The sequence below is a fragment of the Tyto alba genome, unplaced genomic scaffold (genome assembly GCF_018691265.1).
Source record: "Tyto alba isolate M040663 unplaced genomic scaffold, T.alba_DEE_v4.0 Super-Scaffold_6, whole genome shotgun sequence".
NCBI lineage: Eukaryota > Metazoa > Chordata > Aves > Strigiformes > Tytonidae > Tyto > Tyto alba.
Window position 1 is genome coordinate 16,549,230 of NW_024881327.1, and position 27,643 is coordinate 16,576,872.

Below are 27,643 nucleotides of genomic sequence, written 5' to 3' on the forward strand. Positions count from 1 at the left end.
CTTTCTAACTTATCTCTCCATAATCATCTGCACTATGCAGTATAAAAGCATTTCCCTTAAATTTCTACCTGTTTAAATCAGAACAAAATTGGTTCAAGAGATTCTGACAATAATGACAAAACCGTAGTTCTAAAGAATGGAAACAGAAATATTTTATCAATTATATGTTTGAAGCCTCCAACTAATTCCACATGATTTTTTCCCCACAGTCTCAAATATGCTGATGGAACAGAACAGAATTCCTTTTCAGTAAGACACAAAGGATTTTCTTTTTCCTTGTTTGAAATTTTTGTCTAGGCACAAGCTCCAAGTTTATTTCACTTGAGTAAAAATCATACATATCTCCACTTGCAAAAAATATACATAGCTCCACTCGCTTTTAAGTTTCATTGTTATTAATTATGCAGACACGTAGAGTCCATTTTGTGGGGACTGTAAATAAAACTGGCTTTGCACATGGGTGTTTTTTACTTAACTGGAGTTTTAGCTGCTGTCTGTAGGAATAGAAAGAATATGCCACTATAAACACTGAAGATGAGACTTTAATCCCAGCTGTGTGATTCACTTCAGCTTTATTTTGAAGTACCATTCCAACATCTACATATATTGAAATAAATGACATTTTCAAGACCTCTACAGAGGATGCACCTACATCATGCCTTCTTGAGAACATACTATAGTACTACTATATCATAGTATAATTACTACTTATTACTATTAGTGATATTACTGATATTACTATTGCTACATTACTACTGGCGCTAATTAGTATTACCATTCTAGAGTACCGAATAGTATCCTATGTTATTCTCACATCTTCATCCAGACTAAAAAATTTTAAACTATTGAGACTAATTTAGTTTCAGTTACTTATTTTCTCATCACTTAGAAACTCTGGGGTTACTGGTTTAAGCCAATGAGGAGGTGATTTAATCTATGTCCATTAAAATGAGACCTCTGGAAATAAAATAAAAGAATCTTGAGAAATTCAATGATCGTACAAGAGATTATAATAATTTTTTCTTCCATCATTATGTGATCTGTCACAATTTAAATCAGACTGAACAAAAAGCAGAAGAATTTGTAGAGTTTGTTTAGCCTGGAGAAAAACAAAGTTATCTTTTTTTCCTCATCAGCATTTGATACGCTTCTAGATGAAACTATCTCCAAATTGCTTGTTTTAAACAACCCAAGGAAACATAAATATTAAGAATACACAACGGAAAATGAAACTGACAGTCTATGGATTTTATCTCCCTTTTTGTGTGTGTGTGTGTGTGTGTGTGTGTCCCAAATACCACAAACAAAAAAACAATAGATGAAGAGTGTCAATTATTACCATATATAAGAATTCCAACAGATGTGGAATTCTGTTTACTTAAAGTGCTGTGTTCCATGAATCTATATCATTTGCTTCTCTATAGGGAGTTGTGGAAGAGCGGGGGAAGAGAATGGTATATCAGATAAAGAGCTAAAGCAGTTATGAAATATTTATCTTTCTTCTGTCACACATTAGAACAACTAGATCCAACTGATGTACAAAGTATTCAATCCCCTCAAACGAAAATAATATCCAAAGACCTAAGAACAAAACCATAATATATAGCATTGATTGCTGTTCATTGCTTCATTTTATTTGTAAGTTTGCATTTCTATCCCCACCAACACCGCTGAAAGACAATACATGCACTAAAAAACCCCAGGAGAATCCACTGCCTGTTTCAGCATCCAAGCGGTTCTTCCTCCCTGCCCTCCAGTGCCACCATTGGAGCACGGCAGGCCGGGAGCCCGCTCCGCGCATGCTTGCTGGACCACTGTGGTTGCCTTGCCAACGAGCAGGGACAACTCGGGGCTTGCATCGGGCATTTCAATGCAGTGACCCAATTACTGTCTGTCAACAAATTCACTGGGACAATAGCAAGTGTAACACATTACAGAGATTAAATCCCAGAGACTGAACTACAAAGATGTCTGGAACAAAATCTTAGTCAGTCTGAAAGGCCAGAACACTTTAAACAGAGTTAGTTGTACTATGTTTTAATCCTCCAATGCATTTGTTGCTTTAAAAGAGAAATTTCTACCATAATAATCTGCATTCGTTATTTGTGTATTTATTTTTGTAACTATGTTCACAAACTTAAGTCAATATTGCTGTATGAGTAATGTGAATGAATTATCTTCTGTATATTGCATTCTTGGCCATAACTGGTCAGAATTAAAACATAAAAATATTCTTCCAAGATGTAAGAATGTAACGGTTAATTTAGAACGTATTTGTACAGATGGTCATCGTAGGAGCAAATCATTAAAAACCCCAGTGATTTCTGCAAGACAGTTAGATCATGGATTTGTATTTAAAAATTAACCATGTGTAGGTTAGTTACAGGTTTCCCATGCTGTTCTGCCCCTTCACAAATATATTGTCACAGGCATGCTCAAAAAGCTTCCCCTGCTTTGTTTCCCAGTTTCCTTCCGTTCTTTTCTCTGTAAACAGATTATTTCAATATAAATAATTTTCTTGAAGAGACTGGCAATTATCAAGAGAACTAAATATACATAAAGGCATGTTACTAAACACAAAAATATATATTTAATATATTTTTACCTACATTCTTTAATTTCTTAGCAATATTACACTGTCACTTTAAGTGAAAGTCAACAATTTTTTTAAAGGCATGTGTCACCAGTTACAAAATGGAATTATCTGAGGAACCATGCAGAGAGCAAAAAATAGCTGCAGCCTTCTGCAGTATCTGTAGAACAGGCTATTTTTTTAAACCACTGAGGGTTTATTTATGTTTACTCCTAATATTTTGTGTGTGTATTAGTTGCCTGGCTATAAGAATCCATACTGCAGCAATTTGATATTACTAAAATTCTGGGACTGTTTCTCCGCTACCTGCCTCCATCAGAAATACCTTTCTGATTAACACCTAAGAGTGGGTATCGCTTCACATCTTGAAACTGATGTTTCCAAACCTGATGTGGCTTGCAGACACCTATAGTGTCCATATAATGTACACTTTTTTTTTTTAAGCTTATTGTCAGGGGCTGGTGAGGAATGCTGATGTTCCTTATGCTTGCCTGAGACCACTGATACCATAAAAAGTTAAAGCTGAAAAATTTATTCTAGAAAATTCAGCATCAGTAAGTGGTAAAAATTGCAATTCTAGATTATACATAATATCCCTGCAGTATTGTCTAATAGTTCAGCTAGCTTATAGAGATAATGAACCACACACAACCCTTTCACTTCCAGCTACCTTTCCCATGCACATTCTTTATATCCCACCCTACTGAGCACTTGGTCCTTCCTCTGGGCTCCTCTAGCTTTGTTCTTTTTCCCAAAATTAAATCCCAAATCTGTCATGTCTTCAAAGTGCTCCCTAGACCCATCTATGTCATGCAAAAATAATGTGGGGGCCCTTCCTTTCTATCTCCCAGAAGGATTATCTTTGTTTATAATCTTGCCTTGTTCCCTACACAGCAAATTCATCTTTATATTTGCTGTTCAAAATATCAGAATATGATAAAGACACATACATTATTAATACTTCATACGGTACATATTTTATCAAATCTACACACCAGTAATATATATACACACCTGTGTTGATTTGCTATTTCCAGTATTTTCCCCTCTTCCTTAAGCACAACTTCTCTCAGACATATGGACTTTCATCATTTTGCCAATACTTTCTAATGTAAAACACTGTTTTATTTAATATTTTTTCAAAATCAATTATTAATGATTAAATTGGATATGCATTGTGTACCTCTAGGCTGCAATCTTTAACATTATGGTCAAAAAACCTCCCACTATTCCAAAGACTGAAGTTAAAGGAAAATATATTAATTTGCCCTCAGGGGTGGAAAATATAGCAAGCTTTTGCTTGAACAACTTTAGGATATGTTTTAGGCTTTACAGGAGGGACTTGAAAATGGCAATGGGATAGGCATAATCTCAGAGGTGTACTCTTTGAAGCATTCCTAAAAATTCCCTCAGACTTGGTCCATGAAATTTGTGGTACACACACAAACACTCAGTGGAGATGCTGTCAGGGGTCCTGTCCATATAAGCCAGGGCACAGCACAGCTTCTTGTGCAGCTCTGTGAAATAGGACATCAGAATAATTATCCTGAACTGACTGCCTCCTGTGCAAAGCCTATGGTGCCCTGGTGAAAAGGGAGTATCTTCTAGTTTACAGAACGCTCACTATGATTTCCAATTCTTGGCAATTCTGTAAGAATTTAAACATCCTGGTCTGCTGTTCTTGATTGTAAGATATATGAAACTTCCAGTTCCCCCCCTCTAAACTCATCTGCACTGAAAACGTGCCTAAGTTTCTCCTCAACATATCCTTAAATGAGAATCATTGTGAGAGAATAATTACTGAGGTTTTGCCTGCATGGAAGTAGGGCTCTCCAAATATCATTTGGCATCAATATTCACAGGAGTACTTTAGAAGGAAAGAAAGTACTACTTCAGCTTTCTTTCCACTTCTCAAACCATATCTGGAAGGGAAAACTCAAACTTTACTCTCTGCTATCATTGTTAGGTAGCCCTTCCCTCCCCTCCCCAAGTCTGGCCTCTCTTCCTAGTTAGCAACTTAAGAAAAACTCCCAGCAGATCCCAGTCCAATGCCTCCTTTTTCCATGAGAATCAGCAGCAGAATACTTTCAACAGTCACGAATGTTTCCTGACACTGGGCTGCATTTCCCAAAGCCAAAGACTGAGGGCAGTAAAAATGAGGTAATTCACTCTTTTGTACTAGAGAAACATTTTATGATTGACTGCACATGCTGCACTCAGCTTTTGTCAAGTCTCACCAAAGAACTACTTTAGCAATGGACTATACTTAAGAGTTACTGCTCAAAGCAAAGCAGTGTTTTTATAAAAATTAATGTGCACATCCTACGCAGCACTGCAAGGTAGCTAGTGATACAGGCCTAAGAGTTCATGGGAACTCTTCAGCTAGAAGCAGACATAGCATTTTCTTTCTCTCTTCTGTTGTTGCCTGGGGGAAATGCTAAAGTCCTTTAGGCTTCCTCTCTGGCTAAAGTCTCCGTGCCAATGCCGCCCCCAGCACAGCTTTGCACAGATCCAGCAAAACTGCTACAGAAACGCCTTCTAGCTGAAAAGTGATTCTGTTTTTCTTCCCTCAGCTTCTTGCATCAATAGCAAATAGCAGGAGTAAAATATCATGTAGATATCATACCACATCCCCTAGACACAGAATAAAAGATGGACACCCTCCTGTCCTGGGAACTCCTTTTCTACGCTAAACACTCCCAATCCATCTAGTTACCTCATTTACCAGCCACTGCCAATTCCAGCAGCTACACAGCCTCCCACTCCATGTAACACCATATGGCCCTGACAGTCTCTGACCCATCAGACATACTTCACTGTCCAGCTGCTGCAAGTATGGATCTTCACTGAACTGATACAATGACCTAGCATTATACACTCAGTCTCTATCCACCCATTGCATTTTACAACACCCCTAGACACAGGGCCTCCAACTACATACTCTGAACAGCCCTGTTATTGCCTGCTTTAGGAGCCAGAAAATCCATGGTTCAAATGAAAGGAACAGCTAAAGCACGCCTCTCACCCATGCAGCAGCTTCAGTGGGATCACAACCCTTGCTATTGTAAAATAATTAACTGTATAAGACTACATTAATTGACATAAATTGACACAACAGGAAAATCAGACGCCCATATGCCATTTTAAAAAAGTTTGGTGGTTTTTGGTGTTTTTTTTTCTCTGATTTCAGGTTTGGTTTTTTTTTGTTTTGTTTTATTTTGTTAGTTGTGTTTTTTTGTTTGTTTGTTTGTTTTTTTGTTTTGGTTTGGGTTTTTCTTTTGTTGTTAGAGGGGGGTGGGGGGGGCAGAGTGTGGTTTTTTTGAAGGTTCTATTCTTTAACTCATTTTCTGTTTCCTGAGACTTCAGAATGCATCCACTTCACATTTGCAAGATGTTTCATTTATTTATGACATTGAGACTGACATTTCCATTTAATCCCTGTTAGGCATTAGAAACTGAAAATATAAGCAGACTTGCCATACAACTCCAGGCAGAAGCCACCTTATATGCTGCATAGCTGCTCAAAATTCCCTTGTGATGGAAGCTCTCTTCACTCTTTTGTTGTTCTTTTGTTCTCTAGTGGTAATGAATAATGGTAATCATTTGTTTCTTCCAGACTAGTTCACCCCCAGATCTACTTGGCTTTTCTGAACAGTAGAGCACGAGAAAGCTGCAATCACTTTTCATTTTCCTCTCCTAATTTCACTTGGCAAGGAATACCAACATACAACTGTGCTCTACACTTGCTGCTAGCACAGAAAGCCTTATTGGTCTGTTTTATATCACGATTCTAAAATATGATGGCCTAGTGCTTCCTTCACAAGAAAGGCACATATTCTACAAAATTAATTTTTTCCTCAAAATATTTTCCTGAACCTCTATTCATCATCATTTACAGGAATTAGTTTGTTCCACAGAACTGAGGAAAAGAAAATGTTCTGCAAGACGTTATACACTCTGCTTTTCTGGCAACTACAGTACAGTTACATTCAGAAAGTACAACAGTTACTGCACAACTAGTACAACCTAGCATGTACTACAGACCAAGGTTACAAGCTCATATGTTGCGTCCATCTTCTGAGCACCTTTTCGTACTACCTCACCTGCCTCTACTCAGGGCTCAGAAAAGTGCTTTTCATGCAATCTGCTGTATATTTACTGCCTCTTCCAGCAATATATCTGTCTCCTGGGAATAGCAGCATTCACTTATGGACAAATAATTTTCTATACATGTCACAAATATAAAGAAAGCACTACACTTATGTATGGAAAAAAAAAATCAAGCAAAATAGAATAAAACTTTCAGACTTCCAATAAACTGCCATAAAATTAGATAGAATTTTGAAAAAATAATATTTTTCCAAAATTTTTGAATAAATGCAATTTCATATTTTTTTATCAAATGTGTACAAAATTAATGTAAAGTTTTCCTTCGAATAGTACTCACTTGGAAAAAAAAAAAAAGAAAAAAGAGTTGGAAATATGTGATTTCCCCTTTCCTTTTGCATTTCCAACTTTTCATACGTCCACCCCCAACCCCCATTTCTAGCAGAATCAAGTACTCAGTTGTACAACGTTTCAGGGTACTGACATCTAAAAGCCATTGTAATCTATGGTTATAAAAACATTTGGTCACTTAAAGGAAATGTTTACATCATCTCTATACTCTCAGATGCTGAATACATGCCCAAAGAGCTGACTTTGTAAAGCTAAAGCTTGTTTTGCAGGAAAACAGTCCCAACAAAGAGAAAAATCCCCCAAAATGTCAGTAAAATATTCCTCTTTCTATAGTTTTTGTGACATATGTAATGTAACTGATTGATGAATATCACTTCCTTACTGAAAGTCATCTAGCATGACCTGATAATTTACATGTGGTTTCACTGTTTGTGAACAATGATTCATTCCAAGTTCACAGCAACGGCACCTTTTTGTTTACTTTTGCTAATCTACCTTTGAGCCACAGCAACTTCTTAGCACTTTCGGGCTATATAGAGGATTCAAATAGCTTGATCCTTCTACAGTCACCAAGGTACTAATTCAAAGAGCTCATTCGAGAGTGGTTGGATCAAATTTCAGATAATCATTGCAAGCAGTGACAAATGCACTATTATGACTACTTTATATTCAGATATTAGATTATAATAAAAAGTGAGACATTCAGGGGTTTTTGGATGAGGTTTGCTATATTTTCAGACCACTATGCAGGGAAACAAATGCTTAAGATCAAAAAAAATGACTAAACAAAGGAAATTTGCAGTCCTTATAATGCAGTGGTAGACGTTCCAGTTCCTTCACTGAAGGGCTGGTAAAGTCACTTTCCATGGACACTCTTTAAGACAAATGACTTAGCCTCAGAAACAAAGCTGTACAACATCCCTCCCTCCTCCTCCATGAGATGTACCTTTAAAAAATCATTTTTTTGTTCTCCAAAGCATAAGGAAATAATAGGAGTTGTGACAGGACACACGTACACAATGCAAAGACCATTATTTCCTCAGGGATGCAGTACATGGGTCAGTGCTTCAGTGGACTGACTTCTCGGCATTGTCATTAATCCTCTCTTGCGAGTTTACCCTGCTATTACAATTCTTGACTGGATCGCGAAGAAAAAGTTCCATCCACTTTTCCTCAATCCATATACTGGACAGCCTAACTTCAGAGACCTCTATGTCTTACATTTCATCTGTTTCATTTGTAATAAATCTTTCCTTCTTATTTTTATATCTAAGGAAGTTTATAATAGCCTGACATTGCTTTCAGTCATTCTAATCTTGACATATGTTGTCTGCAGTCAGACCCCAAGGAGTGCAGAATTGTTCTTCATTGTTATTCAGCACATTAGTGGCAAAGGCTAGGTCCATCATGTGCTTTGACCCTAAAACTAAAATACCAAAGCCTGAGGGCTACTCTTATTTACCACAGAAAAAAAAAAAAAAAAAAAAAGGCAAACAAACCAAAACCAGCATTTCAAGTTATTTGGAGGCATGCAAATGAAAATGAGGACAGGGTATATGCATACTGAAAGTGTCACCAGCACTGTCAGAGCCTCCATATAACCCATATCCTATTGATAAGATGTTTTATATGTAATTTCAATAATAACTTTTTCTTTGAAGTTATGAAGGCCAGAAATTTGCTTTTGTAATGCAACTTCTGAGATTTTGTTCATATCACATGATTTCAGGGGTTGCTATTTAAGAGGACTTCAAACTTGCAACAAAGTGAGGGGCATGCAGAAGGCTGCCTATTTCAACAATTAATCTAAGCATACATCTTGTTAGCAGAAAGCAGTATTAAAAAAAGATCTATAAACAGCATTTAAACAAGATAGCTTAAGTAGCAGAAATAAATCTTGCTATAACAGTGCAGAGTTCACCACAATGTACTCTTTCCACTAAGATTAACTAGATGGTAGTAGTGCTTATAGCTCCTGGTAGAGTGTGACATGATGGGACCACATCCCATGCAACCACTGGGGAAGATATTCAGAGTCTTTCTTTGCATGGGCAATACACCAAAGGTATTCAAAGAAAGCAGATACATTTAAGAAATAGTCTTTTGAGTATATTTCTATTAAGAGTTAGGTCTGCTAATCTCCTTCCATACTTCAACCTAAAATTTTCTTTGTATTTGGGGTTATATTCAATCACATGCTATTAATACAAAGTCCATGTTTTCTGCTGCCAAAGACAAGAAACTCTTTTAATTAGCTGAAAATGTTGCTATCACCTTCCTAAAGAAAAATAGCTATCCAGCTGAAGAAAATGTGTTTTCCTTTTTTGTTAAACAAACAAGCAAGAAAACACAGGCCAATTTGTCACTGTTGGGTATCACTTCTGTAAAATTAATAAAAAGAGACACTGATGCCTAGTAGAGTCATATCTGTTCTGAATTTTTTGTATCACATGTCTATTACCACTAAGAAATACAGTTCTTTTGAAGGGGCTGAAGTTAACAACTTTCTGAACTGTTCCTTCCTTTGGCATACTGCACAGACATCCACCATATGTATATCACTGCATTCTGCCTTAGATTATGTCACTGCTAAAAATCAAAGGTCTGTCACTCTTCATTTTAACAACACATGCCATATGCATCATGATTGCAACTCCCTTAGTTTTGCTCATTTAAATAAAATATTTGGTTAGAAACTAAAGTGGGACAAACAAGATACTTCAGTTACCCTGTATTCCACCTTTAATAGCAAAGAACATTTAATGGCTGCAATTAATTAATCAACAAATCAGTAAATATTCCATGGCATACTTCATCTTTCTTTAGTATCCAGAGGCCTCAGCTAAGATGAAATTCCCATTGTAGAAATGTAAAGACTATGACCTACTAAAGCAATAAACAAGTCACAGAATGGGTGGAAGAAATGAAAGCTTATGTATTTCCTATATGGCTTTGACAGATGGGAAATCAAGACAGTGAGTTATAGTAAAATTTTTTCAAGGGCACAAACAATTTTGTGGTAATTTCTGTAGGTCAAATTGAAAAATGTAAATGATGTAGATAATCAGTTTCACATCTTTCATATCTCAATCCAGAATCTTAAATGATATCCTAATAATTTTCACAAAACATTATCTTTAAAATAGTAATTTATAAATTACTGGCTGAAAAAAAGACCTTACTTTTTAATCCAATAATATAACTCCTGATACCTTCACTATTTAATTCCTCAGAATTACTGAGCATGATGGAAATTATTGCTGTCACAAATTTCCTTTTTTTTTAACTGTGTACTCTTACTAAGAATTCATATACAACCAACATTTGTATCTGCTGAAGCTGTGCACTACTGGAACTACATTGGGAAGGTCTTTGATGGTATCTTTTTTTTCTTATTTTTACCCTATTTGTTGAAAGGCAATCGTTGGTATTTGGTAAAGTTATTACATTAAAGCAGTTGTTTTTACAACCAGTTTATCCAAGTGTTCTACCTCAGAGCCAGGGGTATAGTGTATGTGCATTAAGAAATTTATTTCATAACCTTTACAGGTTTGCCTTTACCTACATTAACATTTTTATGCTTCTGTTGCAGGAGTTTCATAAGCCAGTTTCACAAACTGAAAACTATCTTCTCAGTACTGCTTTCTTTAAGCAGTAAAACAGATTAAGATGAGTTGGGAGAGTTTACTAACATGAATACAATCTTATGAATTTTGGCTGCACATTCCACCTCATTTACAAAAAAGTGAGAAGGACTCCCCAGTATATATCGAATACAAATGATCCAACTTCATACTTTCATTGTACATTTTCATTACAGCTGCAAACATCCTGGCTATCTACCCACCTTACTAGCTCATATAGAACAAGGAACTGAATAAAAGTACATTGTTCTGTGAGGAATACAGCCGAATTATTTTTTTTTCCTATATCCTTTTGAAAAAGTCTTGAAAATACTTATAATCATGTGGATTTTTGGAATTTCTCTCAAATCCAATTAGAAAGCTCCAAAATAGCACAGTATTGTTGCTCACCTAACACCGACATCAGCTGTAATTAAAGCTGTAAGACAGCAATTGGAAGATTTTGCCAGAGACTAGTTGTATTAATAGACACTGCAGATTGTGTACTTAATAAAAAATCATTAAAATACATAGCATTCCCCGTCTTCTCTGTCTTGATAATGTATTATGTCTTTGAACTGGACAAAATAAGACTCATCATTTATCTTTTTGATGGCAACAAATTATTCAGATAAATCAAATCAGCTGTGGTCCCCAGTGCACTAACTGTACCAAAAAGGTGGCTACTATCAGGAAAACAAGTTTATTATAAACTAGGGAGAAGGAAAATGAAGAGCAATTAAGCATGCAGAATGACCCTTTGGGCTAAAGATTCTGAGCTGATAAATCCTGAACCAATGTCAGGAGCATGCAACCTACCAGCATGGAAATGTAAGAATGTAATGGAGATAACAAGCAAAAAGACAGTATTTCACTAGCCAATAGCTCAGAAGAAATTAAAGCATAGCTGATAGCAACAAAATAAACAAAGCTTATGCTTCTGAACTATCCTGATACTGAGGAACCTATGAAGTTTCATTTAATGTTATTTTTCCTTTATATTTGTCCCTACATATGAATAGTATTGAAATAGCAGAAAAAAAATATTTTCAAGTTTAAAGAAACTGTCTTGAGGCACTGCAATTTCACAGTACGAAAACCAGCTCTGAAACTAGAGACTGTTAAGAGGTTTTCTTTAATAATATGGTTATTACTACTTTGAATATTCATACCTATTTTTGAACTTCCCTGCACTGCTAATAAGCAAGGCCTGCTGAATATATCTGCAAGCTGAGTAACTTGCTATTGAGGATGTAAAAAGGCTTAACTGATACCAGCTCCAAATACATACTACATAACCATCTCCATAAGCTGCCTTTAAAAATTTCTAAAATGTCAAACGTTAGAACAGATATTTATCCTCTACACAGATATAAAATCCCAATTCTGCCTCTACTGAATAACTTAGATTTACAATGGCTTTGATGGAATGTACAAGAAATGTAGGACTGGGTAACAGAAATATGGATATTTTATTAGTCATAAAATTGTGCACCAACATGAGTATTTGTTAAGCATTATGTCATAGAGAAATCTAGTTTCAGTTTTAAAGCAAACGATCACATATTCTGAAATGAGAGCCCTCTGAATTAGTCATTTCCATTAAAACTGTGAAGTAGAATTGCCTAGCAACCAAGAAAATTAATTCAGAGATTAAAATAAACACTGTGACACTGACAGAGCAACTGCTATTCTATCCCAACAACCATAAAGATATTCAGAAAACAGGCTAGTGTTTCCTTAATTTTTCTTAACAAAGGAAAAACAGTTTCATAAAATGAGTCATAATGGACAAAGAATAAAAAATAGTCAAAGCAACTGCATAAAGCAAATACAAATAATTTCTCTCTTTTAACACAACATCATTAAAATAAAAAAACTTTCTATATTTTTCATATTCTGACAATAGTGAACAAATTGCTGTGGAGGTTTCTAGCATGTTTTCCCACTTACAAAGAGCAAATTCATTTCATTACATCCGTTCAATGCAAGTATTCTCTATTTTAGTACTTACTAGCTTAGTTTGTTACAGAATTTATGACCATGTATACCTGAAAAATCTCTGCATCATTATTACCAACTACTACCCCTAGTCAAACTATTCCTCATCACATTTCTGCAGGGAAGCTTTTAAATTATAGAATTTATCACACTGAGGTTGTTATGGGAAAACAAAAAAGTAACAGATTAAGGACAGTATGGATGACTGCAATAATTTAGTTTAATGACTGCTACTCTTATATTGCTTGTTACATCTGGGACGTTGTGTAATTCATTGTCCCTGAAGGACTCCAAAAGCCTCAGAAAATTACCCCTTTAGAAATAAAACAACCACATTCTGTAGCAATATTGAACTCTATCGCCTTGTCAGGATACTAGATTAAAGGAATAATTACAGATCAGTGATTCCTGAGTGTCATTACTTCCAGACCTCTAGTAGTAGACAGTCCATCTTTCTAGCCTGAGGTACAGAGTTTGTACACACTTAAAAAAAGATCATGAATTATGAGGATTATGGAGGGGGGGGATGGGGGAGGAAGAGAGAAAAATGAGATCCCAGCAGATATCACAAGATTTAGCAACTGCAGCAGCTACATCAAATCTAGTTGAGTCTACATTAGAAGATAATAATAAAAATAAAACAATATGAGAAATAAATCAAGGCAGACAAGTAGGAACAACTGCTTGTTAGAAGGTAACTCCCCAGGCACGGACATAACTGTACTACTCTACTTGGAATGGAAAGTGTATTTCAGTTCCTTGATTGCGTATAGTATTCACAAAACACACCCACAGCTACCTACAGGTACTTTAAAGTCTTGAAATTTGCATATTCCAATCACATTCAAGAAAGGCAGAGGTGCCTGAACTGGATTTTAGAAATTCAGGCTGTCAATAAATATGTAATAAAGTACATGTTTTCATCTTCTAGAAGGGGATATGATGGGAAATAATGGAAGGATATCTGCTGGAGGCACAGGTAATACAGATGGTATGGGCATGTCTAACAGATCAAAATGAAGAAAATATTAATAGGAAAAGTCCCCCATATGCAAACACACCCATAGAGCCAATAAAAGACCCCAAATCTCCATAACAGGTTCCCCTGTGTCTTAAATATTTGATGACTGTACCAGATGGGGAGGGAGGAGAAAAATATCTCATCCGAACCATTAGTATAAACACAGATGACCTAAAAGCCCTACTCACCGCTAGTTTACAGTTACTCCAGTGTTTTCACTAGCGAACGATGTTCATAAATCCAGAATAATTTTGTAAGATTAGAACCTTGAGAAATGGTAGCCTCCATATGCTGTTGAGCAGCTGAAATAAATTTACTTTATATTTTCTGGCCTTTGTGACAAATGCCATGGGTGTGGCCACAGTATATATGGTTTACTAAACTTTTAGGATAGTCACAGCGATGAGCACCTTTTTTGATTAATTTTATCTGTATGATAAGATGGTAGTATAAAACTAGAAGACACTCCTGCGAACTCTACACATAGCTGGCAATAATATCTTTTTTTCCTTTAAGATATCAAACAGCACAGTTTATATGGCAAAAATCTCAGAAAAAAACATCCATTTTCTGTGTTCGCACTAGACATTGTGAGAATCCAGAACCCTGTAATAATAGGAAGCCTTGTAATAGACCGTCAGTTCAGAAGGATTTATCAAATATCTACTCCATTCTATCCCTCAAAACATAGGCAACTAACCAACATGCTGCTTCAGACCTGCATTAAGAGACCAGAAGTCTCACCTACGGTTCATTACAAGAGGACAGCAAGAAGGATAACACCACTGTTAGTCCTTGCACTAGCAGCAGGAAACTAATGAAATTAAACTCCCAGATAATCTTAGAAAGCAGACCATGACCATGTTGCAGAGAAAGGTAAAAAGGTCACTAGTAGCCTGCCTTGGGGAAAATTCCATCTGCAAAGCAAATTTGATGATCAGCTTGGCTTATGCATGTGAACAAGACACACTAACAAATATTTCTATACCAATAGAATGTCCAGTATATCCTGCTCAAGGGTGAATCCAAATTCCAGTAATTCAAAGGAAAAGCACAAGCAGAAACCCTTAGAAATTAAAACAGACAAGAAGAAAATAATAATTTATTGGAACCTGTAGACAGCCACCAGAAACTTCAAAGCATATTAATCTACTGTAATACTATGCAAAACAAACAAAAAAACCCCAGCTGATAAACTCCATTCAACCTTCCTTCCAGTCTACTCTCAGACCCTATTAAACTGCATCATCACATCTTCTCACAGATTTCCTGCCAAAAACCTGACAGCTACATGCAAATTACTCCATGACATTGTTAGGTCTTTAAGACTAAGACTGTGCATATGCTTCCTTTTTGCTTATAACTGGTATAAAACCAATGGGATTACTCACAGCACATGACATCAAACACATACGTATAAGTCTTTGCAGGATCAGATCCTTGGTCATTGATTTTCCAGATTTTTAAGTTACTTGTGTCTGTGATTTTAGAAGCATTATATTACCCTAAAATCAAGGGCAATACATGCATTTACATGCAAATCCTACTAATTTCTACAACATTGTTGTGTACTGTGAATTATAGCAGTCCTTAATACTCTACTAGAACTATGAATTTTCCAGCAAAAGGGAAGCATATTGTAGCAAATATAGTCAAGACTAAATTGAATAGAAGTTTATGGCTCAGAGGATTAAATCTCTAGCTAATTATGAACAGTTGGAAAACAAGATACTGTTTTGTTTTGATCTAGTTCAGCTATCTAGTTAAGTAACATGGTAATAAGATGCTTTTGAATAGCATGAGAACTGCAAAGAGAATCTGCAGGTGTTTATAATATACTATAACTTGCTACTAAGAGAAAAGGCAGGGGAGAAAACATGGTTATACTTATTTAAAACGTTAAAAGTGTATGTTGATCAGTAGTGGTCAATCTCTCAGTAATAAATTAGAAGGCTGAAAAAGTCTCTGAAGATGATTGTAGTGCTATATTGAAGCATCACAACAAGTAGGAAAAGCATTTTATATATCTAACAGACTCTTTCACGAGAAAGTAAATCACTGTATTAGTGTCATTCACGTAGAAATGCAAGTTCCTTTTCTATATGAGTGGTTTGTCAACAAGTCGTGAACAAAGGCAAACCATGTTAAGTGGGAAGTATTTCACACTAAAGCTACTCAGTTTAAAAATCAATAATACCACATTCAGTAATATAATTAATACCTTTATGAACAACATAGTGGCTAGTAGTCAATGGTCTCTTTCTCAAGGCAATTTCAGACATTTACTTTCATCCTCAGTTATGCATATTGAGTTACTATTTACAATGACTTAGGCACATACTACCCCCATAAATTCAAGTACATGCTCCTTATTGATATATAACCTTTATGAAAAACACTATGGTTTAAAAGTTTATAAATTCTTTTGTGCCATATGTAGAATTCAAAATGCTATTGATTTTACCATTATCATTATCAGTAAAAATAAAAATCTGTTCACGGACATCTGCTCAATTAAGGTTTTTCACAATGGACTAATCCAACAGTCAGAGAGGTTGAATGTGGGCTCACCGCGCCCAAGAGCGGCTACTTCATGCCCTTCTACTGCAGCTACCTGACCTGTTCAACATTGTACTCAGGTAGGGCACAGAAGCATTTGTCTTCTCCAAGTGACAGCAGCACCCACAGCTGAGTTGTTCCACACCTTCTCGATGGTAAATAAATTATGCAGAAAAATGTAGTTGGAAATATAATCCTCACCACAGAAGTCACAGAACAAGAGGCCAGTAAAGAGCAAGAAGTTGCTGAATATAAATCACTTCGTACATATGACATGAGAATGCACTATGGTATTTCACTGGTAAAAGGGAAGGATTAATTTACTGGAAAGGTTAAGGTAACTTTAGCTTGTCTATTGCCATTCACTAACAGGGAAGACAATTCTCCATTGAATGACTTCACAGCTAGTTAGGTAACCCACAAATGCTCCCTCAAGTAAGATCAAGAGTATGCTTCCCTCTGGAACAAATGTCCTTCTACCTCTCCAAAAATTAAATGTTAATTCTCCTGTACTGTGTAAGGAAGGGTAGACGCTCTGATTTATATTAGTTGAACTGTGTATTTAGTTCTTCTTATCCAGTAGTAACACCTCAGAATTTTCAGATCCTGGTAGTATTAATGAAGGCTTATCACAAACCACAACAACATATAAAAATTGTTCAGAGAGGGCTCTATCAGTATGCTACATACAGATGTATTTGGCAGCATGCCTAGAATGCCATGAAATTCAAGGTGTTCCATAAATTTCTGCATCATAATCTTAGGCCATGTGGGCTTTATGGGTTGAAATGTAAGACCTGAAATTTTCCAAAAGACCAAGGAGATGATGAGGTAAAACCTGAAATATGGGTGGCTTACTAATCTCTGCAGTGTACTTCTATAAGCTAACAGAGACTATCTGCAAGTTTATTTGGAGCTTTATATGCCACCATAATATCTACAGTCTATGCATTTTTTTTTTTTTCCCCAAAAGATATCAGAAAGAAAACCACCCAAAACTGCAAACATTTACTAATGTGAAACATTAAAGAACAGTCTTAAGACCTAGGACTTATTTACTGGTAGAACTGGAGCAACAGGACTAGCAACAGTGCTAATTTTAACATGGTCTTCCAACCTCTACTGAAGACTTATCAGATGTACTGCCAGGAGCCTGCATAATGTCTTGCCCACCAGAGTCCAGATGCTCCTTGTCATACTAGAGATACTTATCACAGCATCAACTTCTGCATGCAGATTTTAGCCTGTAAGTATTAAGAAGTCCTAAAGCATTCAAGGTCCTGTTAGTAACTTGCACTATATCAGAGCAGAAGATCTTTTGAAGGTTGAGGGTTGTTTGAAGAGAGATGTGTAATAGAAGAGTAAAAGCAATGGGGAGTGAAAAATTTGGTGGATGGAAGTAGAACACAACAGGATGTATGTACTGGCTTTCTTCTGGAGAGGTAAGGATCAGAGATCTGTGCCATCCAAGCACAGGAAAGAGTACCTGGCTTGAACAGGTTTCCTCATCTACCCTCTGAGATATCAGTCAAAACCATGACACCAGAAGCTCAGGATCTACTCCTGTATAAAAATATGCAGCAAGCCTAAATTTTTAGCTATGGACAAACACTTACTCACTTGAGAGCTGCAAAGACACCCCAAGTTGTTTTCCCATGGTTGTTTTCTAAAGGCTTTTGAATTGACTCAAAATTATGCCAGCTGCTTACTATTACATATAGCTTAATAGAGTAAGAGAAGATTTGGTGGGAAATCAGGGGGTGGCAGGCTTTGATGAATTACATAAAGAAATCTAAGCTGATTCACCAGTAGTAGAGGGTGCCACTATACTGTGGAGCCTCCCACACTGGCTACATCACCTTACTAGGCAAGGGTACGCAGTACTAGCTTCCTTCAGCAAACTAGGCCAACAGGTCAACTGTGATAACTTTTCCATGAATGTGAAGCGATATACTTTCCTTTTCCAACTAAGAGAATCTTTCCTATTTCTCATAGCTTTAAACTAAAACCAAATTTGGTCTCCCTCTTTTCCTCACCTATGCATAACTTCAAAATAGTTAGAAACTGCCCACAGTTACAATATTACCATAGTAATATTATCACAGTAATATTACATTATTACCATAGTAGTCATGAACATGGCATGGCTGCTGTTTTACTTGAGGAAAAAAAATGTGCTTAAGTTACATGTTTACTATTTTAAAAAGATTATCTGAACTAATGTTTCTAATATCTTTTTATGTAAAACTTGTCAAATGTTTTATTTACCAACATTAATCTGGAAGTATCAATCTAGTACTACTCTGTTCAGAATACTTATATTTTTGTTGGGTTTTTTTAAGTTTAAAATTATTGAACTTTATATTATTATATCAACACCATATGAGATTTTATTTTTTTTTTATTGATATACAAAAATGTAAAATTTTGAAAGCCTTTTATAAACACCCTACCTTAAAACATGCAGTTTATTTCTAAAGAAACTCCTAGAATTTCCATCAAGTCCCTCTATAGGTTTTGGCTGAAAGACCAAATGTTAGTATCTTGATTCTTTTAACTCTAATATTGTCCTTCTCTGTTGCCATATCAATTTCAAACTTCTGAACCCCTCTGAAGGTCAAGTTATATAGCTTATTCCTTTCTTGTTTTCATCATATTGACTCTCTTCAACCTCTATCAGCACAATAATCTCTACTTTATTCCCACTATGCCTTAATGCAAAACAATCCCTGCTTAATCACTTTACTATGCTACTATGCTCTCTTCCTTCAAATTCATCCTTAATATCCAATTTTACTTACATAAAATCATCATACTGCAGATTGAGAAGTAGGATGTGACCAACTGACTTAATAAATAAACATGCAGCACTTGTCATCTTATATTACATGCTCCCAGAAGAAATTTTAAAATGTTGTAGAATTTCATTCCCATGTCTTTCAGACACTAAAAAGAAAGTGCTTCCACAGAAAATTGAAAAAGCAAGACAGGAGTCAGAGAGTTACTTTTTTTTTCTTTTTTTTTTAGGAAGAGAAAGAAAACCAAAACACACTGTTGGGGTACAAATGGGAAGATACTGAGAAGTGAGGAATGCTTACTGGAACTGCAAATACTATAATTTACTTGAGTTTTATTTTCACTCTGGCAGTAGCACCTTCCTGCAAAGCTCATATATCAGAAGTGCAGCAAATGCACCTTTTGCTAGTCTAGTTTTATACCAGAACTGTAGAAAACCCACTGCTTCCCTCACACCACTATTAAAAAGACATATTTTAGTTTTGTTAAAATTGATACTAAATTTATTGTGATATTCACTTGCTGTACAGTTGTATTGTTATCACTACTGGGGAAAAAAAAAAATCACTACGTGAACCAAATAAAAATTCTTCAGAAACTGTCAAGTGCAAATGTCAGGGGTATTATAAATGCAAAGAGAAGAGTCATCCTTGTACTTAGTAGTAGCTGGTGATATCTTAGCAACTGTTACTTGGAACAATGTTGCCCCAGATGGATGCACTATAAATTATGGGAGGACTACTAAAGTCCTCCATGATGACTAGTAAGAAGACTAGAATGTTAGAGGTGAAAAAAAAAAGATAAAATTTAGCATTCTTGAGATTAGTGTATTGTAGTATGAGAGTTGGCATGGACAAGCTAACAGAATACTTAAGCCACTTCTTGTGTCAGTGGCCTTCCTTCACAGGCCCTTGATCATATATGTACAAAAATTCACAGTTCTGATAGTTAATCCTTATTTGATGTTTATCTTTGACCCTCACAATTTTGATGCACTGAGTTTGATCTCTCTGAAGCTGAGAAAATGACAAGGCTTATTTTTCATTCCTTACATGCTGGAATTGAAGTATGTAATTCCCTGCACATCCAAGCAAAAGATTTGTGACAACACATCAATGTGAGACTTGCTGGCCTGTGTCAGAAATCAGTCATGTGATAGGATATCAACAGGAAAGATGCATTTCAGTTGTATGAATTGGCTGAAAATTCTTCTGAAATAGAATTGTCAAATGGAATATTAACTGCCAAAATATTTTATGTAAGATCAATATTTACCTTTGCCTTTTTTACATCCTGATTTTCAGTGGTCATCAGGTGCTTATGTGTTTTATTGTTTTTATAAAATCGTACAAAATGTCTACAATCTGAAGCAGAACAGCCCAAAAACATGTTGTTTTTTTTTTTTTTTTCTTATTTTCTTCTTAATCCTCCATATACAACTGTTAGGGGGAAAGAGCATATTCTTACCTGTTTATATAGGGAGAATTAACAGTTCAAAACTACTGTAGTGAGAAAACAAACTTTGTCATTATGTGAGGCCAGCAGCATTCCATCCATTCTTCCATCTTGAATTTTAGTGCAGTAGCAGGCAATTCAAATAGGTTAAAAACTGCATTGCAAAAACTGTTTAAAGTGCTTATCAGAGATGAATAATAGTCACAATATAAAGTGAATCATTTTTAGATATTAGATGTATCAATCCCTCAACCCTTCTCCATAAGGAGCCTAAGCACTAAACTGAATCAAATTTAATTTTGCTATATCTGCAGTATTGTTTTGTCATTTCTAAATGCTTAATTTTTCAGAAAAAATTTACCTCTTTTCCCCCAAAGTGAGCCTTTACTTCCACAAACTGTAAAAAAAAAAAAAGCTTTTAATGAATTTGTATTGCGGTTTTGGTACAGTATTTTTTCAAGCATTAGCATAAACTAATCATTTTAAGTATGTAAACACTCTCTTCTAAGCATTTACATCTCTTATGAAATATCTTATTTCTAAAATAACTTATTTATGAAATTGACATATAAGTGTCAAAATTACCATGAAGTCTTAAATTCTCACACACTGAATTGAGGATTCTATTTGCCTTAGGGCAGCTGAAATACTTCTTGCCCTGTAAGAATATACATAAAAGTATAATTAGGTCCTATTGATACTGGATTTTCATGCCTATGACTAGTATGATGTTATGCCTATAAGAAATACAAAGTTTTCTACTATTAACAGAGACATTTCAGTGTTAGAGATTAAATAAGTAAGCAAGACTAAATTTATTTACATTATCTGTGAATAAAAGCCTAATGTATTGAATAATAATAGATGTTCAAATTACAGCTCTGGAACTCACTGCTCTTAATGTAAGAATATTAAGTAAGATAGTCTGTAGTTACTACATAAAGGAGAGTAACTTACAATATTAGAACAATTAACTTCAAATTCATATGGAATGTTATTGCATTTTTCTTTAATAAAACTTATTGAATAACTACTAAGGAATATTAAGCAGGAAATACAGTGAGATACTTTGCCAGGTGCTAAAATTTACTTCTGTATTTAACACTGATTAAGAAGGAAAATTATTCTGTTAGTGACTTTGTGACTGTTGACTGTTATATCTGACACTACACACATACACTTTTAAGAACAGGCAATAATAAATGTGATGAAAGTTAAGACCATTCTACTCTAAAGGAACTTGGAAAAATCCAATCTGAACACAAGCTTGGGAACTAAGAGTAGAATTGAAAATATACTCCCAAAGGAAATAGAGATTGACCTCTGCCTACCACATTTTCTTTAAGAATCAAGCACTGCAAATCCAGGTTTTGTATGAAGAATATCAGCCAGCAAATGCCTGCTACTTACAAGGCCAAATTTAAAAACTGTTTCCAAATTACTCACAAAACTGACTGTACTTCAAGTGTCCTATAAGACCACACAAATTACTAACATAAAAAGAATCTAACTGAAGATACAAGCATAGATCACACTTAGTGTGGCATTTATGTTAAAGAACAGAAAAGAACTCCTTGGCTTTACTTACAAGTATAGTCACACAACAAAATCAAAGTGCAAAGTATTGATATTTGCTCTTTTTTATATTAACCAACTTGTTAACAATAGTCAAACGAGAAGCTGGACAACTGTTCTCTTTTAGAGGTAAATAAAAAAACTTTAGAATACTAATTTGCAAAGGATGTCAGCAATGTTTTGATTATATGGCTGTTGGTTTATTTCTTAATATGACAAAAATCATCACTTTCATCTAGTCCATAGTATCCTACTAACTCAGAGTCTGCCATTTTCCAAAAAGTACTGAAGTAAAAGGAAGCAATTCAACCTCTCATGGCTGAAGAAGTAGAGGCTGTGTGTACATATAGCATCCTAGACTCCTTATGACTTTCTTCTAAAACTCTACTTAAAGCTCTCCTTTACTGGCATGCTGTGGAACAAATGAAAAAGCTTTGATAATAGGCTGCAGATCCACTTAAATCACTAATGCAGACCAAATGCTAATTTATTATTTATTTTCTAGTATTCAACCATTTCTTGTCACAATAATTTTTTTTTTTTTTTTTTTTTCCCTATATTACCAGTGGAACCTTATCTGCGTTTGTTAGGTATACTACAGCCAAGAGAGCTTGAGTAAAATTAGCTCTTCCTCATGTTTGCTGCTGTATAAACACAGATGCTCCATCCATTCCCAAGAGTTTATTTTATAAAGGAATTCAAACTACAAAACGAGGTTATGGATGAACCATAAAAAAGGCACATTTATCTTCAATTTAGTGCAAGTGCTATAAGCATGTCTTGCTATTCTACAGAATGTTTTTTTCCAAAATAGATATGTAGTGAAAATAATCCTAAACTCCACTCTACCAAGTCCCACACAATGAAAAAAATTACAGTGCCTGCCCACTGAAAAATTTTCTATTGGGACAAATGACTGGGGTTGGGGACACTGTTGCAATTTCAGTGCTTTCACAGAGGAAATATCTGTTCAGCAGGAACATGACCGTTATCCTTTTCCACAAAGCATAGCTAATAGTTTGACATTGTTGTCTTTCAAACACTGGCAGTTGAGACCTACCAACACATGCAAATTTATTCATGAGGTTTTCGAAATTAGCATGCATCCCTAAAGACATCAGTGAAACTTCTGCTTCTAAAGTGGAGCTGATCATTTTTGAAAAATAAACCAGTCAAATATATTAGAAGCTTTAGTTGTCCTGGGTTTTCTAGACAGCAAACTTGCAGTCAAAGCTCTTAGTATGTTACAGTTCTGAGCATGTAGCATAATATCAGTATTATGGAAATTGTGAACAAGTTGATGTTTCTGAGATGTTATGACTTTTTAGTTTGTTAGAATATATTTTAGTGTTCGCATGTAGCTAGTGTTTCAGCCAGACTTTCTACACAATTTCACTGCTTGGACAGCTACAGACAGCTGTGTACCAAATACCTTAGAAACGTCCCCCCCAACATGCACTGGCTTGAAAGTGAAGGAAATGTGGTATCAAGGGAAAAAAACAGTGGGGAGGTGTGTGTGTAACCCAAGTCTTCTAATACTTTAAACCAGAAAATGAATGAATACAAATTATTCTTGGTTTCAATTTTTACAACTTTACCTATGAAAACTGCTGGACAAAAGCATTATCTCAATTTACCATACTAAGGGTACTGATGCCAAGTAAAAACACACTTTCCAAGGCCGACAAAAAGAAAGGGGGGGGAAGAGAGGGAGGGGGGAAGATGTCCATTTCTGTTTTCCAGTCATTACTTTGAACTGTACAGTTTCTAGTAATTCATTATTTTCAGAAAACATGTAATATATATTCCTGCTTACTATTTTCCAAGATACAGCCATAAATAAATAATAAGTGTTAAACACTAGAATATACAGAGATTGTGTAAGACAGAATGTCATTATTTGGAACCACTACGGTAAAGATTATGTTTACACTTATCAATATATTATTGCATAAAATTCTCTAAAATAACAAGACTTCCAAAACTGCAAGCCTCTCATTAGAGCTATCTTCATCGTCTTTATGAAATGCATCAGTATGAGGCTATTCACTTCCATCATGGCTGCTAGCAAGACGTAATGCTGTTCAGTGGGAGGTTCAAAGCATCTGCTGTGAAAAGCACAGGAGTTGATAAGCAGTGACAATTTATACTCCCATTGATTTTGTAGAAAGACAGACAGACAGACAGACAGACAGAAAAAAAGAAAGAAAAAAAGAAAGAAAAAAAGAAAGAAAAAAAGAAAGAAAAAAAGAAAGAAAAAAAGAAAGAAAAAAAGAAAGAAAGAAAAAAAGAAAGAAAAAAAAGAAAAAAAAAAGAAAAAAAGAAAGAAGAAAGAAAAAAAAGAAAGAAAAAAAGAAAGAAAGAGTTTCACTCAAGATGGCAGGAGGATGAAAATTAGAATATATGAATTATAATTAAAGTTGCTGGAACACTACAGTTAGAAAAACTAGTCCAGATGACCTGGAACTATACAATGGATGTCAATTAAATGCATAATAGATAGATCATGATAAATGAAATCAAAAATAACAGGAACTATGAAAGAGAAGTATCAAGTCACACTAATAACAATCATTTTTCAAGTGCAAAGTGCAAACCTTAAAGAGATCCATTTCATAATCATCCCTATACTTCACTAGAATTCCAATATCTGCATGCAAGCATCCCCAAAAAATAAAAAATAAAATAAAATAAATATAAAAAAGAAAATATTTCTTCATTTTCCTACTGAATTGTTAATTTTCTTTAAACTCTAAATATATTTTAAAAGTTGTCGTAATCCAAAGTGGGAACACAGCAGGTTGACATGACAGGTTCTCATGTAGGGTCACAGCAACTAAGCAGCATCCCCTTCCACACCAATAAGGAAAAATACATGTAATTTGTGAGCTCTTAACATTCTCCTGTCACTGTCTGTGATGACAGCTGCGTACCACTAAAGGGAAAAAAGGCTGAACACATGGCATTGTAAATGGGGGGTGGGGGTAAGTAGTGTTAGCTGTTGTAATCACACTATTAATCACACCATTTTGAGTGGATATTGGTCATTCAACTGCTTATCATATGAACAATGAGGACAGTTCATCAATAAAAATGTGTTCTTTTGATATATACAAAATGATTCACTTTTTTCTTTCTAATAAGAATTTAGGGATTTTGAATTTCATGCTGTTTCTTCAGTCAATATCATTCAGTAACAACGAAGTATTTTGATTCAGTGGTCAAGCAGTTCAATTAACTTGTTTTAAGAAGGAAAAAAACGTATTTCATATTTTACAAAAAAGCATATAAATGTAAAGCACACTAAATAATTTGAACCATACAAGAAAAGTATTGATTTTACCTTCAGAAAAAGAAAAAGGCAAACCCCTGAACTGTCTTGTACTTTCCCATAATTTCTGCCATTTGCAAATAATAAAATTCAAGTGAAGAAACTGCTGAAATCAACCAGATACTAATCTATATATCTGTAAACATAAGTATCCATACACACATGGGGGGGGGGGCATCTATCCTCCTTTAGTGTTTTCATGACTGTCTACTGTGCATCTAGATCAATTCAAGACCATAAACAATTCAAAGCTGCATTATGTCTAAATGGGTCACTTATAATGAGAAAGCATGACTTTCACATGTAGAAAGCAGACTGATCAGGGAGTGGAAAAACAGAATATGGCCTCAGTGCAGAAAAATACGGCTTAACAGGCAAATTCTATTAAATGATTCAATGAGTTCCTAAATCCTCCTCAAATATGGAAGTGAATTCAAAATAAATGCAAAATTAAAAGTATACATGATTTTACATGGCAAATATTCATTAGGATTACCCTTTATGCTTGCAGCAAAGTAAAATGAAAAATTGGCTCCTTTCACTACTGTAATGTTGCTTGTATTGAATAACACAAGTAAAAAGACAAAACCCACTATATTTCTCAGAGATTCACAAATTAATAGCCTGCAATAATTTTAAATTGCACCTTAAGTGCTAACACAGCCCACAACATTCAGTTATTTTCAACTTGACCAGAAACAGTGTAACAGAAATGATCTGAACCTGCTGTGTACATCTTGCTATAGCAATTTCAGCTGCAATATGCAAAATGAATTTCAGCAAACTGCAAATGTGTACAATGCAAATATTAGAACTATAGCAAGGCTGCTTCAACGCATTGCAAAACAAAAGTGGAAAAAAGGAGAGAGAAATCTCAATACTGCCTAAATATATATAAAATATACCCCATGTCTTTGTTCAGCCTGGACACTCATCCAAGGTGTAAATACTGGTTACATTGTTAGATATCCAACTGCAACCAGCTGCAAATATTGTGTGAGTAGCTCTCTCATAGTTCACACTAGACACTCTTGACCCAGCTAGACAAGCGTGAAAACATGAAATAAATGAAGGTTAACAAAGACTGGTCTGGGAAGCAGGCTGCATTAAATGCTTGCAATATTATTAGTATAGATGTAAAATTCGCTATTTATATTCTTTTAATAATAGATATCAGATGACAGTCACTATTATTAATGCTAGGTGCTATTGCAGAGAGACAAATGAAGTAAATGGTATGAAAAAAAAGAAAATCTTTCCCCATCTGCCACAAAGATATTCACTAACCTTACAACATGCTGCTAAAGCAAATAAGGAATTGCAAAATAATTATCTCCTTGTAAAAAGAAAGCAATTTTATCACAATACCTTTCTGTGTTTGTCCCTCTTCCATATTCTCTTCCATGGCTACGTTTCTTCACTAGAAACAGCTACAGAGAATTAATCAAAAGCTTCAGTCAGATGTAGGAAAGTGTGGATTTTTTTTTTCCCTGGGAAGCTCCAACAGCAGAGGCTTAGGCAGGTCCTCAGAGCTTAGCTAAGGCTCCCTCACTCTCCTTGTTTGCTTGGAGACAGGCTGTCAAGTGTAATTTCATTCAAATTACTCTTCCGTGAAGATTATCAATTTTTCTTCTCAAAGCTGCCCATTGTGTACCACTGTAAGCAGGTATTCAAATGAACAGCCTGTGAATTTTGGGGGGAAATTTCATCTGCGCCCTTATAGCAATGACACCGATTCATAAGCCTCACTTTGCATATAAAATGGAGAAAAGAAATTGAGGTTTGTATTGAAATCTGTGTTTTAAATTGAAAACAGGCTGTGCTGAAAACAGATGGAGGGGTGTCCTCCTAACGGGAAGCAGACCACCAACCCATAATTCCCCCTATTTGCTACCGAAGTGGGAAAGCCCAGATGCCTGTGGGTTCTTTATGCTGTATTACTTGTCTTTCTCTCTCCCTCTCTCTCCCTGTCCCCCCCCCCGCCTGCCTCTCCCCCTCCTCCTGTATCAGCACATTTAAGAATAATATGACTCTTAATCTCCCTCCTTCTCCTATATCTGTATCATCTGAAACTAAGCACAAATATACACCATTAGCCTTACAATATTCTAGAAAACATCTTTGTAACAGTACCATTTTGTATGCAACTGTGTGTTTATACACACATACAAGCACAATTTAATACACGACATTAATTGCTGAAAATGATATGCACTCTATAAATTATCTGT

At 35.3% G+C, this 27,643-nt stretch overlaps 1 protein-coding gene across 2 annotated transcripts in view; it reads right to left on the minus strand.

The window, feature by feature from the left end:
- Positions 1-27,364, minus strand: part of GPM6A (glycoprotein M6A) — a 126,125-nt gene extending 98,761 nt beyond the window's left edge. Inside the window, exons 1-2 of one of the 2 annotated variants that reach the window (XM_032988386.2) lie at positions 26,781-27,364; positions 20,868-20,903 (exon numbers count right to left, since the gene is read on the minus strand). In XM_032988386.2, the coding sequence (XP_032844277.1) occupies positions 20,868-20,903; positions 26,781-26,817 (73 nt within the window). In that variant the 5' untranslated portion in view covers positions 26,818-27,364. The remainder of the gene's footprint in view (positions 1-20,867; positions 20,904-26,780) is intronic. The other variant, XM_032988387.2, reaches the window with a different exon arrangement.
- Between the last annotated feature and the right edge of the window lie 279 nt (positions 27,365-27,643).